This window comes from Bombus pyrosoma, linkage group LG12 (assembly GCF_014825855.1).
Source record: "Bombus pyrosoma isolate SC7728 linkage group LG12, ASM1482585v1, whole genome shotgun sequence".
In the NCBI taxonomy this organism is placed as follows: Eukaryota; Metazoa; Arthropoda; class Insecta; order Hymenoptera; family Apidae; genus Bombus; species Bombus pyrosoma.
In genome coordinates this window covers 6,785,516-6,802,435 of record NC_057781.1, presented here as the reverse complement: position 1 = coordinate 6,802,435, position 16,920 = coordinate 6,785,516, and the positions used below count along the sequence as shown (strand labels likewise).

At 39.6% G+C, this 16,920-nt stretch overlaps 1 protein-coding gene and 1 long non-coding RNA gene across 3 annotated transcripts; one reads left to right on the top strand and one right to left on the bottom strand.

Annotated features, from left to right (window-relative positions):
• Positions 1 to 951: 951 nt before the first annotated feature.
• Positions 952 to 5,170, top strand: LOC122573866. Its single transcript, XR_006318830.1, has 5 exons — positions 952 to 2,210; positions 2,795 to 3,065; positions 3,463 to 3,687; positions 4,766 to 4,919; positions 5,029 to 5,170. It is a non-coding gene; the product is annotated as an uncharacterized LOC122573866 (long non-coding RNA).
• LOC122573851 lies at positions 3,799 to 16,651 on the bottom strand. 2 transcript variants are annotated; one of them, XM_043740769.1, is made up of 8 exons: positions 16,345 to 16,651; positions 15,663 to 15,722; positions 15,473 to 15,576; positions 9,625 to 10,326; positions 8,098 to 8,362; positions 7,747 to 7,848; positions 5,295 to 6,058; positions 3,799 to 4,684 (listed from the first exon to the last, which is right to left on the bottom strand). In XM_043740769.1, exons 3-7 carry the CDS (start codon positions 15,476 to 15,478, stop codon positions 5,316 to 5,318), a joined length of 1,818 nt encoding a protein of 605 aa, XP_043596704.1. In that variant the 5' UTR covers positions 15,479 to 15,576; positions 15,663 to 15,722; positions 16,345 to 16,651; the 3' UTR covers positions 3,799 to 4,684; positions 5,295 to 5,315. The 2 variants fall into 2 exon arrangements, with proteins under 2 accessions (XP_043596704.1, XP_043596705.1); XM_043740770.1 differs by having other exon boundaries at positions 16,496 to 16,513.
• Positions 16,652 to 16,920: the final 269 nt, after the last annotated feature.

The window sequence follows — 16,920 nt, the reverse complement described above, 5'->3', positions numbered from 1 at the left end:
TAGAGTCAACGCGTGCGATGTAATACGAGCCAGTGATCCTCAAATATTCTTCGATAAAAGACGACAAGATTTCTTCATTTTCTTTAATTACCAGGTATATTAGAGCGAGCGATCAGCATCTCGTTAAAACGAATCGAATACAGCAACAGCAATGCGAAAAGTAATTTAAGCAGGTTCGATTCTACGTCAATTGGAGCTACGGTGAGAAAAGAAACCGTGTGTTTCGATTACGATTCCACGGCGATAAAATTGAATCGTTCAGTGAAATACGTTTCAAAGCAAGTGCTTTGGTATTCAACACCATCCGCTCAGCTTGTTACGTCGAGCGCCGATTTGAACGGTCGTAACAATGACCGTGACAATGGTATCGTTAACCGATCGTATCTATAGTTTGAGAGACGCTGGCACTGGCAATGAAACCGAAGAGAGAAGTGCCGCGAGTTGTTAGCGGACAAAGTGGGACGGTGTGCCACATCGACGTAGGAAAAGCGAGGGTAGTAAGAAGCTAAGAGAGGAGCGAGGTCGAAAAGAAAATAGCCGAGCATGGAAACGACGATGGTCCGGCTCGAATGGATTAGAAACGACGATGGTGGATGCAACCTGTTGCATCGCGACGATTATACTTCGTTTTCGCTCGACTCGCGTTTCCGCTTGGTAATTTCGTCTGCCAAGCGCGCGTTATCGATGATGGAAGAACATTCCACGTGAAAGGTTGAACTGTCTTTCTTCTTAACGTCTGATTTATAACGTTAACCGATAAATAGTAGTTTAATTCGACGAATGATTGACGATACTCCTGTCAGGATATTGCAATGAAATAAAAATTGAGAAAGCTTAATTTTTACACGCATTAATAATATTTAGAACGTCCGTGGTTGGTACGTAGTTTTTGTATAATTAGGCGTCTTCTATCTCTCGCGGTACTTTTTCAGGAGAGGAGAGGAGGGAAACGTTTTCTCGAAGATGAAGGAAGAAACGTATGGCTATTTCCCGTTAATGATAATAATCAGACATCGACCGAGTATCCTTTTTTTGTCATATAACGGAACTAGTTTCTACGTTGGGTAGACAGGCCTATTAACTTGATTTTTCAATCGTAGCGTAGTTACAGGCGCATACCTGTATACTCGTCCAGTGTAATACAATGTGAAGAATACCGTGACATAACTAATGCTAGTGAAATTGGCAAAATTGTATAGCAATGGGAGGAGTTCTAGTTAATTGAAGAAAATTAATCGAACTGTACGAAGGAAAATTGTTGAAGCGAATTATACGCTGATATACGTTTCACGAATAAGAGATTATTCGACAACAGAGTTCGTACGTATAAAATACTCGTGTCTTATTTAATTACTTTACTAGAGAATTATTTATTTTAATATTAGAAGATTTTAGAATCATTTCGTTATTTCATAGTTCGCGTTTCGTACGAATTCGAACAATGTAATACCTAAAGTTCGTTTTTACAAAAGTTTCCATGCAAAAGTTAGGATAATCGTTAAGAAGAGTCTAATCTATATTTTTGTAATTTCAATCACAATCAGAAACGTCGATAAATCTCTTAAATTACAGAAGATTCGGTGTACACGTAAACCACGCTCGGCTTCGACCAAAGCAAGTTACGTTATTTTCAACAAAATCGTCGAATCGTGCGAAATCGCCGTGTAGATTTTGTTGCTGTTAATGCGAAGGTGAAGTTTCATCGAGAACGAGGTACTAGAGAAAATATTGGTAAACAATAACGTTGCTAAAAAGCCTGACGTCTTACCTTCATTGTTTCGCCTTCCGAGCAAGAAGTTCCTCAAACGAAGAAATTATAATTTTCAGATTTATCACCCGTGCAACTTGGCGTTCTCACTGGAAGGAAAAGACGGGAAAACGATAAAAAATAGGAAAAGAATGTGCCGCAAGTTACGGCCACAAATAATCGAACACGAGTTAACGCGCGCGATGATTGGACATTGAGGGAGCACTGTGTGTTCTGCACGCAATTAGGTCATTGTCCTTCATTTATACTCGCAACCGGCGAACGTATCATCGAAGGCCGAAACGCTGTGCCTCCTACCTTACTCTGACGGATAACAGCTGCTTCGAAATGCGGAACGTAACCGGGAAAAGTCATGGGTTCCACGAAATTCACAAGAATTCCCAATTCTGCGTTTGTTCGTTCTGCGTGTGCAACGGAAGCGAATCTCAGTTAATCGTATCACGTAAGTAAATATCTTCCCATCTATAATCGTTCCTACAACGTTCGTCCAATTAACTGAGTCTACGGCTGTGTCGAAGTAACGAAAACATCGTGGATATTTTACATTTTAATCCTTCTTAATTTTCTAAAGGAAATTAATTCCCGTTTTGCTCGTGTTTTACTTAACCGTTCTTCGACTCTGCTCGTTTCTAGATCTTCGTAGGCTGTACGCCTCGATTCTGCAAAACTTTCCCGAATTAAATAATTCATGCTTCAGCCACCTGTTCTTCTCTGAAGCTCTGATATTTTCGATATATTTCTCGCTCTCTTTCGTCTTACGTTCCTTTCTCCCGTGTTTCTTCCGACACGAGGAACTAAAGCGATACGCAGCCAACGTCTCTCCGAAACGGTACTTCGTTGAAGCCGCTTTTAGAAAAAAGAAAAGAAAGAAAATGAGCATACCGAACGGAGAATCGTCGTCTCCATTCAATTCTACGCCAATCAATTTCCAACGATATTTTGTTAAACATTGAGATTCCTACGGATAGCTGGAATCGTACGCTCGTTTCGATCATTTGTCAGGTATGTGCTTAAACGTTTCCACAGAGAACGAGTTGGAACGTTTCAATGGCAGATTGTATTTTATTAAATCTACTACGATGGATGGAAGAAGAATTCGATGGCAGGAAAGTCGATTTACGAGTGTACCAGGGGCCCTTTGCGAGTCGGCAGATGGGCAGAGTGATCGAAGACCGGTTAAACGCCGTTTCTCTCCATATCCTGCTACTGGATTCCCTCGTGAGGATACACCTGTGTGCGTGGATACGCGCGGACCAACGTGTGTGATCCAGTGACCCACTATATTCATCGGTGCTACGTGAGTTTATGACTAAAATTATGCGACCGTGCCATTCAATCTTTTTCACGACCAACGGGAAACTTTTGCATCGCTTTGGTCATTCGCGTGCCATTTCTTTCGTCGCGTAACAACGACAAAGTCGTTGTAACGGGTCTTTGCGTAAAAATCATAAATCTTTGAACGTGTGACATTTCGATAATTTTTTTTTTTTAATACTTCGGTTCTGTTCCACGTGATTGTTTCTTTTTGTTTCTTTTTTGTTTCGTTTTGTTTTCTATATTTATTTTTGAAATCATAGAAATGTGATTTATTGATAATGAAAAAATACGTTAGGCAGTTTCAAGCGTTTTGTCAGTTGAGGGAGCGATCAGAATAACAAAATAACAGGCATTGACATTTTATATGGATGTTTCAGCCGTTCGATATCTTTCAGCAATGTATTTGGAAAGAACTGGTGTTATTCAGGATTGAAGGTTCATTGCACTCGATAGGAAGCATTGATGAAAGGAGATCGAGGCTGGATGTTGGTTCAGACGTTTTATTTCCTGATTGTCGTTCGTTGCTCCTCATATTCGTCGCTCATATTCGTTTGCACGCAATAATATGAGAACAAAGTAACGCACCTTCCAACACAGTATCGGTACGTATCGAATAATCTTTCTTTTAATAAACAAATATTACGAATGAAATTGAAGAAGAGGGAATTAAGATAAAATTAGTTTATTAAATTATCAACGATAACAACGGCGAATAATAAAAGTCAAAGGATAACAATAACAACAAATATTTATTCAAACTCGATGGTTCACTTGCGAAACTGTATATACACCATAAAATACTAATTAAAACAAGGCCAAGTCGTAGAGAGCGTAATAAAAATACTACGATGCCTATAATTACGAATTCTAATGGTTGTTAGGAGAAAAGGAAGGGAGAATAAAGTAGTTAATCGTATTATTATGGCCTCCTTCGCTGCATGAAAATCGGCATCAGCGTTACTCGAGCTACATTTGCATTTATACGCATAATGAATCGTTATAAACTTTCATACAGCACGCTCGCCTTCTTAACGATCGGCAATCAACGAAAACCAGATGCAAAAATCGTATTTATTACGGCGATCATGCGAAAAGAGTGAACATCGTACGGCTCATTGCCGATTCAACGCGTATCACAAGATAAAATCAACTACAAAGTACGTTAACTCGACTGCTGTCCATAATTGTCGCACGTTCGTCGTTCCCTCATTTGCATGTCGGACAGCTTTCTTTTTTCGATGATAATTCCGTGAGGATTCGTCTTCGAATAACTTCCATCGAATCCATGAAATTTCTAGGTTTTCTTTTACGACGATAACGAGGCGAAAGCCGAAACTCGGGCGAACACGCTCACACACGCGCCAACACACGTACGCATACATATTCGTATGTAGGTAAATTGTCTCTAGCTAACATTCCTCCTTCCTGGATCGGTCCTTTGGGAAAAATTCGACGGATTTTCCTCGGCGATATTACGTACACCGAATTTCCTTGCACTCACTATAGTTTTCAATCCCAACACGAATGCCTGGCTTCTTTAACGTCTGTGATATCTTGCGAATCTATTGACGACCGGGTAGTACGAATAGGAGTAGACCACTGTAACAGAAAGTATCGGAAGGAAATTATAATTATATTTGCGAATTATAAAATATAAAAATAGTATGGATTTGACTGTAGAAGGCGAACTGGAGAAAAAGCGATAGAACTATTCGGGATAACGGAAGAGCCACGTTCTCTGGATGCTGAGTATCGTATCACGCTGAGCTTCCGTGGTTCCGAGCAACGCAATGTTCACGAGTAACGAAATGCGGAGTAGAATATGGACGATAAGGTAGACTACAGGTGACGCAAGATACACGCAGCTCGCCTCCAATTAGCTACTATACTTACAGCTGCTATTCATGACAGTAATCGAATCTTTGCCTCGTGTATGTTCTCAGATATACGAGGAATGAAACAGGACACAGAAGACGTGGCGAAGTCTCGATAAGTCGCGAAAGAAAATTAGAAAAATCACGACGCCTACGATCGAACGACTGAGAAATCGCAGACTCCGGTCTCTCGTCAGCTGCTGCATGATCGAAGAACCCGACACGAACCATTTCAGCAACGTCAGATCTTGGTGAGATCGCTTCGCGTGAAACTTCGCGTGCCAAGTAACCACACGGTGGAGGATATTCGCGACGTCTAACGCGATTCCAATTACCTGCGACTACTCTCTTCGGTTCTAGCCTCGTTGCAGTCTCATACGTTGCGCGATCTCGCTGACGGATCTTCTCCTCTGCGAGCTGCTTCTTCTTCGATACAAGCCATGAAGGTTGAAATTAGCGTACGGCTGAAGCAATCCCTGATTTTGCCAATACGGCGACGAGATATGCGGATTCCACAGTGGTATCTTCAGCGGCCCTTGCAGCGGATAAGAGTACGGCAGCAATGGCAAATTCTGCAAGTTCGTATGCGGTTGCAACTTGGGCAACTCCGCCGATATCTTAATCGACTCTATTTTCTGTGGGTCTGTGTCGATCGATAAGCTCGAGTACACGGACAGATCGTTGCCGTTTGTATCTCCGTTTAGAACCTGCAAGTTGCCTTTATCTGGAAGAGAGTATTGAATGTGTATCGGTGGATATTCGACGCTCTGTTGAATAGTCAGTGGACCGTGATGGTTCGACAGTGAACCAGAAGCAAGAGAAGTGTAGTCGAGTCCTTTAATATGATCGTAGCCGGACAACGACGGTTCTGGATTTGAATTCACGTTGTGATCGTCCTGATTAAAATTTTGATAGCTGTTTGCATTTCCTAACACGGTGTTTTCGGTGTCTTCGTGGGGCAGTTCCGGTGGCGGGCCGTAGTAATTGTCTTCCGAGTGTGTCACCGCAGGTTTTTGGGCGTCCAAGTCCGCTGTGTGGTGATCGTAACCGTAATCGTTCGGTTTCGTTGGTTTCACGATTAGAAGGCCCGCCTGGGCAACTGTAAATGTAACGTCTGTCAGTCGTGTCTGAACGACAATCCTTCGTTTCATGAAGTTATGATAAATTCGTTAGATTCTTATCAACAAACCGTCGAATATTAGATACGCTTAGCCACATTCTATTGTATTAATAATCGCTACTTTTAAGCGTTAATAAGTACCTCTCTTTATCGATAAACGTTCGTTTTGCGCTTTCTTTTAATCGAAGTTCATGAAACGAGAAGTTAATCCGTTTAGTTGTTACCGTGTAACCGATCGTATGTACAAGTGTATTAGTAGGGACACTTTCTGTACAACTTTATCGATTTATAAACTTGGTCACTTTGTGATAAGTCATTTTATCGACGTATTAAATCGTCAGTCAACGAATAAATTCGCACATCTTGATTAGTCGTGTGATGTTACACCTACATACAATCCTGCTAGTTACATACGCACACAGTAGAACAGCCTAACCATGAAAAGCATAATTTCGCTCGCATGACATCATGACACTTGAAATAAAGTCCAGATATGGCAGATAGTTTTGGTCTTCACATGCTAGAAAATGACTAGAAAGCGTAAATTACAAAGAGCTAGCACCGTATAGAGATGGATGAAACAGAAACCGGTGAGAATACAGTACTCTGTTGTAATATTTCAGGATTAATACAACTTGTTTAAATATAAACTGGTAAACCTGTTTCACACAAGCATCCTATCGAAAGGATCGATGATCTTGTTGGGAGAAAGTCGTGTTAACGGTGTGATATATCGAAAGGTTCAGAGCGAAAGTAGATTAACTTGGAATTTTGAAGATCACCGAAGAAAGAATCGTTCTCACGGAAGTGGCTAATTATCACGGGTGTCTCAAAGAGACCGTAGTCGTAGAAACGTGACACGTAGTAAAGAAGCGTGTTGCGATTGAGGAAGAATTCACAGTGGTGGGACCTGTGTTTAAGGCGCCGAATATATACAGGATGTTCCCAATTTAAATGTCAAACTTCCGCGAGCGTGTAGGGTATCGATAAACTAGGAAAGAAGAAGCAAAAATACTTTCGTTCTTTCATTTATTTATTTGTTTATTCGCGTTGTCGCTACAAGTGAGCGTAAATAAATGATTTTGAAACCGAAAACTTCTTCGTTTCTTTGTCGAGATTTTCTAAAAAAAAAAAAAAAAAAAACGGACCCAAAACGAGCAAGTCTTGAATCGAATTGATGAAATTGAAATTGTGGACACCCTGTATAATGAACGGCTGCGGAATTCAACATACCACTACGGGAATTCTTCCGCAGCCCATCTCTCTTCTTCGCTTTCCTCGTGCTCGTACACGGAGGAAAGTTCCGGAGATTAGGATCTCGTTTGAAAGCGAAGATCGCTCTTACTTTCTTTATTCCAAAACGCGTAACAGTGTTCTACAGAGATTCTACGCCTCTCACCGAATTCTTTTTACAAGCATACAAGAACACCCTTACACATATAACGTACGTATGTATATACATGGAGCGTATCATACGTCCGAATCAAGAATATAAGCGTATTTCGAGTTAACGAGTTAACGTTGCTATGGAAAATTGCATTACGATCAAATGAAATGCCTTTGCAAATGAAACTTCAAAAAGGTAAGAGATTATTAGTGTATTAGTATCGATGCTGCGGCGTTAATAACGTGTTTCAACGATCGTTATTCACATGGAGAAGCCTTACCATCCGAGGATGAATCATAATTTCCGCTTTCCTGATACTCGTCGTGAGGTTCGCCATATTCCTCGATACTGGGCGGTGGTCCGTCGTAACTTTCTTCGTGACCTGTTCCGTTTCATTCCACTTTTAATTTCCAATTATCTTTAAGCTGATGCGTATATTAAATTAAAGTAATTTCACGACTTTCGGTAGCGAATTGCTCCGTAAATTATATATATGTAATATCATTAAACTATATATCGTAAGTCAGAGACAGACAGAAAATTATTCGTCATCTGTGTGTTATTGATCATCAAGTTACCAACACGAGAGTACACGTTAAGCGACGAGAGTTTAAATTGGAGAATCACTCACCACCTTCCGGAGGATGGTCGTACAAGTATGCAGGATGCGGCTGAGGAGGATGCACGGCACTCTTGACGATATTACGACCCAAGGTCGTGATAGCATCCCCGGTTTTAGTGATAATTTTGCTCTTGGCCGCAACAAGGTAAGCGCCCCCTTTCAGTAGCTGACCTTTCAAAGCAATCACACTGCCACTTATGGCTTTTACGGCTTGCATTAACGTGGTAATGATCGCCTTTTTGAAGTCCCACATGTCGAACGCCTTATCGTTGTACTATCATAGAAAAATTCCATTAACAAGGCACGTGTTGCGCAAATTAATCGAGATGCGATTTAATCTGTACTTTATTGAGTATTATATATTGCACGATACAGCTGAGATTATTATAAGAATGCCTCTATATTAATATAAGAACTGTGCATACTATGGTAACGCGAATTATCTGTGTCACATTTTTCACACAACCGGTGCACCTTCCATGTTCTATTTAATATATAAAAAATGCGCGCTCCAACATTTTCAAATTACAATTCGACGTTCTTTGGAGATTCGGATGATTTCCTTAATCGTTGCTTCTATGTTGCAAATCAAACTCAATTACGACAGGTTCGAACGATCGGCGATGACATGTTACGGTCGACCTGTTTCACTCAACGTCGATTACACGAACATCGTAATTTCACGATGGAAATTGCAAATTTCTACGCAGCCTGGTATTCGTGGATCGACTAATTGTGAAATAGTGTTGCGCCCATTTGTAACAAACTTTTGTAGATCGTATAAAAAGAATGAAAGTTTCGCGATAGCCATTATATACTCGGGAAAATTTCATTCGACAACGATTCGTAATTGACACGTTTCCTATTTCCATCGTGAAATTCTTTCAGCGTGAAATATTTCCTACGATTAGCTAAGGGGCGTGCGAAGATAAGAGCCAGCTAAAGATTTCCCTCTTTAATTGCAACCTGAACGACCCACATAATGATTTCTTTTTCGTGCAGCTAATATATCGATATAATCGTTTGTACTAATGTTTCTACATCTGTCATTCTACTCTATTTCGTTTTCGCCAAAAAACGACCGAGCGTTTCATTATAGCTGACGGGTTCGTTTAAAGAAAGCTCCATAGGTTTCGCAATTTCTTTTCTTCTTTTTTTCGTCAAATCAAACCGTTGTCATATCGAAACACAAACAAACTTTCTACGCAGATGAATTCACTTTCACCTGAAGCTAATTACGTAAAATTCGCTATAAAGGCAACGAAGGCCTTCATAGTCTCGTTTCCAAATACCAGTATTGCTGATATCCGCTCGTTCCGTTATGCGCATACATCAACTTCCGCCAGCATGTAATTCGGTTGAAAACTTTTCACGAACGAAGCATTTCCTCCGATATAGAACTGGAAACTCCATTTACATTCCTCGCCAATGTATGGCAATCGACACCGATCCATCTCATAGAAAATTAATTGCGATCGCGTATCTCAATCGAACCCGCTCGTTTTAATTTTAACTTGCCAATGTCTATATAGTTACCGAGTAAACTTGTCCATATTCTGGTTTCGGCTTTGGTTTATCGTCGCTCGACGACGAACTCGACTGGACACTCGTCTGGGAACTCTGCGCCGAGATCGAGGAAGATCCTTTCGAAGCGCTGCTGGATGCGCTCACAAGGCCACTGATTATACCTTTGGCTATGCCACCGATCAGGCTGCCAGATCCCTTTAGAATCGATCCAGAATCAGATCCAGATCCAGGCGACTCTGAATTTCCTTCATCGTGCTCTCCGTATGTATTATGCCCGTATCCTGTGTACTCGTGCGTGTATCCGTCTGGTGGCGACTCGTATCCATCACGATCGTATACTTCGCGTTTCGATCCTGATCGCTTTATCCTATCTTGCATGAACGCCATGTATTTCTGGTTTGCCAGCATCTCGATCATAGCTCGATTCCCGCCAACTCGATCTATGACGTCTCTCTGTAGATTTTCTGGAAGAAGTCGATAGATCTCCAAGATTTGTTGGTCGCTGAGTTTGTTAATCGCGGGATCGTTGGCCGCATTTTCCAGCATCTGCCACTGTTCGTCGATTGTCCCTTGGTCTGTCGATGTTCTTCGATAGGGTGCTAATCGCTCGAGTTGCGCTGATGCACGTGCTCGTAACGCTTTTTCGTTCGAGTCTGTGCTTTCCGATAGAACGACGACGATCGAACAGCCGAGAGTGAACAGCCACAGTAACTGAAATTCATTGGAACGTGATTATCGATATCGTCTTATCGTTTTTAACTCATTCGAAGCCGATGGCCATTCGAGTCGATCGTTCATCCCTTTGGAAACGAATTTTCAGCGTTGCTGATACATACGGTGGTTGCCATAAGCATTTGCGCACTACCGTATTTATTACGAATTACGATAGGGAACAAGTTTCGAATGAGTTAAAAGACAATTAGAACGCACGAAGGATATTTAGGATTGTACTTGATGTACTTGTTTGATGATATTTGGACGGTATATTGGATCAATGGTGTATGCAATGCCTAACAGGGCATCGCAGCGTAACATGTTAGTAAGTTTATAAATCAGTGAAACATATAGCATTGGAACGTGAATGCAACAAGTAGAGCGGCTCTTGGTGAAAGTCATACGAAGACGCGTGTCTTAGCTATGTCTATGTATGTGATTGCAGCGACGATCAACGATCTTGACAGAATTACTGGTTTCGCAAACTGTATCGAGAGAAAAAGAAACTAAGAAATTGACGACGAGTGTCGTCAATTAAAAGCATGAAAAACCTCGATACAGATCGAAAGTCGATGTTCGATCGTTTGTCTGTTTCCGAAGTTCCAATCTAAATGTTGCAATTGAGCTTTCTCGAATTTTTGCAAGTTTCACAGTAATTGTTTTCCTAATAGCCTATGCTCTGATTTTTTAGAAAATAGCCTAAAGATTTTTCGAGAATTTTTCTTTCTTATATTTCGAATAGAATAAAATAGATAGTCCCGTACGATGCAGAGATTCAGTAGAAATCTCCAGCGATCTACATTCCTTATTCGCTTGCAAAAATCGAAGAAACAAATGCTCAACTGCTACTTGAAAATAAAAATTCCAGTTTGCAGAATCATCCTCGTCTACGTTCAACTGCACCATCCTTTTCTTGGATGAATAACGTTGCAAGTTTCGCTGAAAATTGTAGAAACATCGATTCGCGTTTCAAACTCACAACATTTTCCTCCAAAATAAATTCTTTAGCCCATGAAGAAGAACCGGTGTTTTATCGAAACGATATCGATGAACATTTCAGTCGAGCCACAAATGCAATGGAGATAAATCTTCTTTACAATTCTCCAACCACTCGTGCCGAAGTGATAAATCCGGAGAAACACCGTGAAACTTATTTCCGTATTTTTGGCCTAACCACTCGAGAGAAATGTGAATTATCTCAGCCGGACGAAAGTGATCAAAGTGTCCTTGCCCTTGCACTCGGTGGTGCCAACGTTTGACCTAGTTACCATACGCTCCAGCTTGCATTGCTCTCGACACGATTTCTAAAAAGCGTCTAGCGAGCCGGTATATCATAAAAACGTCACCTTGGGCATCAGAATCCGATTCCTCGGAAAGAAAGGTACCTGTCCGGTCGAAGAATCTGCGTATCGCGAAAATCATTTCCTGTTATACCTGTTATATCGATAGAAAGGAATACTTCGCCACGATCTTTCGTCATCCATTTTAACTTTCTTCACTCTGTGACGATGGACTCACTCGTATCGTTTCATCTTGGGATCCCTCACAACTTTCATATTTTTGTTATTTTTATTTTTAAACTAAACGCTTAAGGACTCCTTTTATGTTCGTTTATTTAACAGCGAGAAATGCTTTCTTCGTTGGAAGAAAGTTCGTAGAGTGTCGTTTATGGAATGGAAAATTTGCGGCGGAAAAATCGTACGTACGAAAAATCGAGTGGAATACTTTCTCAGAAAGGATAATACGAAGGAAAAGGCAAGACGATATTTTGTATTGTGTTGAGAGAGATAGTTTTAGTTATCAAACGAATAAACGCGATTTCTCACGGGTAAGCGACCGCTTGTTAATGACAATGATCGTCGCGTTTCTTCACACTTTTACCTTCTAAACATCGCGAGATCGAACGCGCGAGAACAAAATGCAATTCTCTACGTTGCCGTGTGTGCATCTCGGGGAGAACATATCCATGAGTAGAAACAAATATCCTTTACTTTCACGTGGATTTTAATCGCAACGCCTCCACCCTCGATCGCACCACAGGAAGCGAAACCGCAAAGAGATCGCCTTATAAAATGATCTTATGAATCGAATTTCAGACTGGAGTAACATCGATCTTATCGGGAGGATATTTTAAGAACAATGGAAGTCCATTGGGTTCGGGGTCCTGGATTCATTGGAGCATAAACAGTATTCGTACGTATAACTAGTCCTTCTTCTTTAAAGGACTTCTCGTTCGCGCAATGATAGAAGTTCAACGTCCAGATAATCGAATTCAACCGGCAGGAGTACATATTTAATTCAGGCATCGATTAAGATTTCTTTGCTAAAGTAGAATTCGAATAAATGGAATTTCCTTGTGGTGAATTTTGAAATTGACAAGTATAATTAATTCGCACAAATGTAAACTCTATTTCAAGATTTCTAAGGTCTTCTTCTTGACAATCAGTTGACATTAATCGGTTGGAACAAAAAAGGGAAGAGTAAGATTTCGATAGGAAAATGAGCACTTCACATATGAACCGAAAGAAATTCGGTACACAATGATCTTGAGACGCGTACCTTCATCGTTGACTTTCACGGTAGATCGGTAAAAGGATCACGGCACTCTCACTGAACTCACTGGCCATCACCATCGAGTATTTCCTCTCTTTATACCGACTCCCACCTTGTTAGCTTTTACGGGAGAGCGTTGCCCACCACGAGAATATTTTTCTTTTTTTCCAAAATTTGGAAGCGAATCTCTTTTCCTTTCGTTTGTAAGAAGGTTAAGCCGATTCATCGAGATCCGCAGATCCGTATCTGGTGAAATTTTCTAATCCCCAGACATTAATTTTACATTAAGTTCTTGCTTCCAATTGTTCTCGTTAATGCTGCAACTATTTCGATTATCTCTATGATTTACATTAATAGCAGTAGTAACAACTATAATATCGGTATTTATGTAAATTCAGTTTTAAATAGAAAAGATCGGAGGAGGTAAATATAAAGCTTCGTTGCAAAATTAAGACATTGCTTGACTTTATTTAGAAACTGAGAATTAGAATTAGAACTGCTACAGATATTGATAATTATCAATTATTCCATAGAGTTTCCATCGGATAGGATAATTCTATTTAAAGCTATTCGTCGTATCTGCGCTTCGTCGTCGTCCTGTGTCTTCCGTGAGTTTGCCGTGCACTTTGGAAATTTGCCAATCGTGTCAATGGCTTACTTTCTTCCGTTGCACCCAGACAAGGGACGATGCGTCCAAAATTCATAGCCTATCATGCACGCTGTATTATGCTGAAATACGATTCGGGAAGCGTAACGGAGAACCTTGAAGGAGAGGAAGAAGCGAACGCGCGTTCCTTTTCCTATTCAAGTTCCTCAGTCGAAGCACGCTAATGAAAGCGATTTCAGTGAAATGCAGGTACATCCCTCGGAATAATGAATAGCGCGATTTTCATCGGGCCGCTCATTGGTTTTCATATTTTCCCTGTTCCTGCTTCGCTCTACGTGAACAACATAATCGGCCACTTAAACAATGACGTAACTAGAACCTCGTTAAGCTTGCGTTGATACGTATTCGATGGGAAACTCGACGATGAAGAATAGAAAAGAATAGAAAATGACTTATATTTTAATGACATTTAATACTTCGTAGCAGAATATATAGAAATCATCAAACGATAAAATTAAAAGAGAATTTTCAACTACGTAATAGCTATACAGATAATTGTAATAATAGATATCTATCCATAGAAGAAACCTGTATGATATGGTATAAGAATTATCGATTTCTAGTCTAATGCACCGAGTTGAACTCCGAACTGAATATGCCGAATAGAAAGCAAAGCAAATCGGCGGAATTCTACCATTATTTGTATCCGGTTACACGTATAGGTATTCACGATGAATGGTTATTCTTACGCAGTCGAAACACGAAAGTCATCTAATTCGTGGCAAGATAATTCTGATGATTATATCGATCGACACAATTTGTTGCACGTAATACGTTCCCGCGAATTTCTTTATTTTTTTAATTAATTTCACGAATAATTATCGTGCCGTGATACCTATATTTTCTATGTCACGTTTACGCACGGCTCGGTTACTTTGAATTATTATCAAGAATTATGACGAACGAATCGACTTTTATATCTACGTACAAATTAAAATGGTCGTGTCTCTTTACGTAAGTACATAGTATGAGATAATTAGATAGAAGCACCGCGAGATAATGTCACGAGAGGAAACGATCTATTCTGAAGTGAGAGAAATCTTTGTACGTTGATGCAGCGGTATAAATATGAGGCGAGACGGGGAAGAATAAAAAAGGCGCGTGAAAGGTGAAGCGTTAGACTAGAATGTTCGCTAATGATAAAAATAGAGGTTCCAGTGAAATTATAATATATCGCCGAATATGAACATTAACTAGACAGAAAGTAGAATAAAGTAAAAAATAGTTGCACCTGTCAATGTAGAAAGCTAAAGATGTTGCTATGCAAACTGTATTGATAAGTGGAGCTCCGCATCTCGATTGATAAAATATTTTTGCACTTTGATCGATATGCTCTTGTGATTCTAATGTATTGTGATGTTAGAAAAAGATAAAATAAAATAAATATGACCATAACGTAGCCATAAAGGTCGCATAAAGGCTATTCTATTGAATCGAGTAAGACGAGTATTTATTATAAGTGACGGCACTGGCTATTAATGCATCGTGTTTCGTTTATTAAAGTACATTACACGTTTTTTGTAATAAGAGAACGCAATATAAGTATAGGATGTATAACCATAATATTTATATTTAATATCACGTTTAACATGACATCCATTTGCCCTCATCATTTTAATCTCTTATGAGAATTAAATGAATGTAAAAATTTGTCAACTTTGAATTCGACGTGACAGCAACAATTTGTTGGGAATGCAAAGTAATCGTTGGTTATCGTACCATTGTCCGTCAATGACAAGAGTTGGCGATATATGAACTTCTGTTTGCACTGTGTATAGTATCCTTCGGCGAAACCATCGATCACTTTGCATGGTTGGCTCTCTTCCCTATTATTAAATTAAATTGAAATTTCAGAATAAATTTATTATCGTCGTATTTATCGTAAACCGAACGGAACAGAAATTGGCATAAAATGATACTTACAGGCATGTCTCGATGCGTATAGCTTGTACCAAGTCCTCATGGTTTACGATATACTTCCATTCCAAATTTTTCGTTATTCCTGATTTAGGAAATACAAGTTGCTCCTACGGTAACCAAGAAAGTCTTAATTTCAACATAATTATATCAATAATATTACAATATTGAAGTATCGATCAAGTCGTTAATTTACCGTAGACAAACAAAGTGGTTTGTCCTCCAGTTCATTCTCGTATCCTGGTAACGAATCTATCTGTTAAACAAAAAAAAAAGGCTACATATGAAAGCGTGTGAATACCAATTAAAAAATGTACCATTATCGTAATTAGTTAAAGCTAAACTGCTAGCACGCTGAGTCGAGGCATAGTGTGAATTGCTTGTAATGTGTGAAATTTATCGGAAATGAGGTTCTTTTCGAACATTACTATAGAGCATTTTATTATTCGATAGTACGGAACAAGGCGTGGCAGCTTGGAGAAAGCATGTAGATTTTGGATGCGTGAAGGGGAAAACTGACGTTTATTATACCAGTGAAGGGACATTTAAGCACTGGAAGGTTTGCAGAAAAATTGATACAAAAAGTCTGGGCGTGGAAGAAATACGGAAGGGAAAGCGGAAATTGTCGAATGGCCAAAAAGGATAGAAAAAGATAGAATCGAAGAAGAAACGAGCAAAGAGGGCAATGTGCAAAGCGTGAAATGCAAATAGTAGTCAATGAAATAGTTTAAGGTAGTTTTAAGGAACAAAAGTGCCTTACAGCAAACCAAAGATAGTTCTAAAATAGGAACATTCGATGCATCACCAAAGAAATAATTACGTAAGACAGATTCGGTAACAGTGTGCGATGAAGATAACGTATATCTTGTAATACATACATGTACATGTGTATATGTAACCACGTGTAATTTTTATGCTAATAAGCTGAAATGAATAGTAGTTTGTTAACTACTACCAGGTACGATTATTCGATGGTAATATGAAAGGACGAAAAAAGTCGAAGAATTGCATGTCATAATATCCAATTACTAAGACAATGAATCCGATCGTGAAATTTACGAACATCATCCACGGTAGCATAATCTCGAAGATGGGGATTCTTTCCTAATTCCCTCGACACTATATCGATCGGATAATACAATGTATTTTCGCAAAAGGTTTTATCCTTGCAAATCGGAGCCGGTTTGTACACTGAAACATAGCTTCGTTAAAAAATGGTTTCCAGCGAAGATATTTATTTCGAATATGTAGTTTAAGTATATTACGTTGCGAATTATCACTTTGTGTCGTCTCGTATGCAGGAGAGGTCATTGAGAGAGGAAGTATAAGCTGCAAAAGGTTTTAAGTAAATATAATTTCCATACAATAGCAGTTAAATAAAAAGAGATGATTCTTCATTATCGTGTACATTAACGATGCGATGATATTCAGAGTATGAATATCATCATTGAATC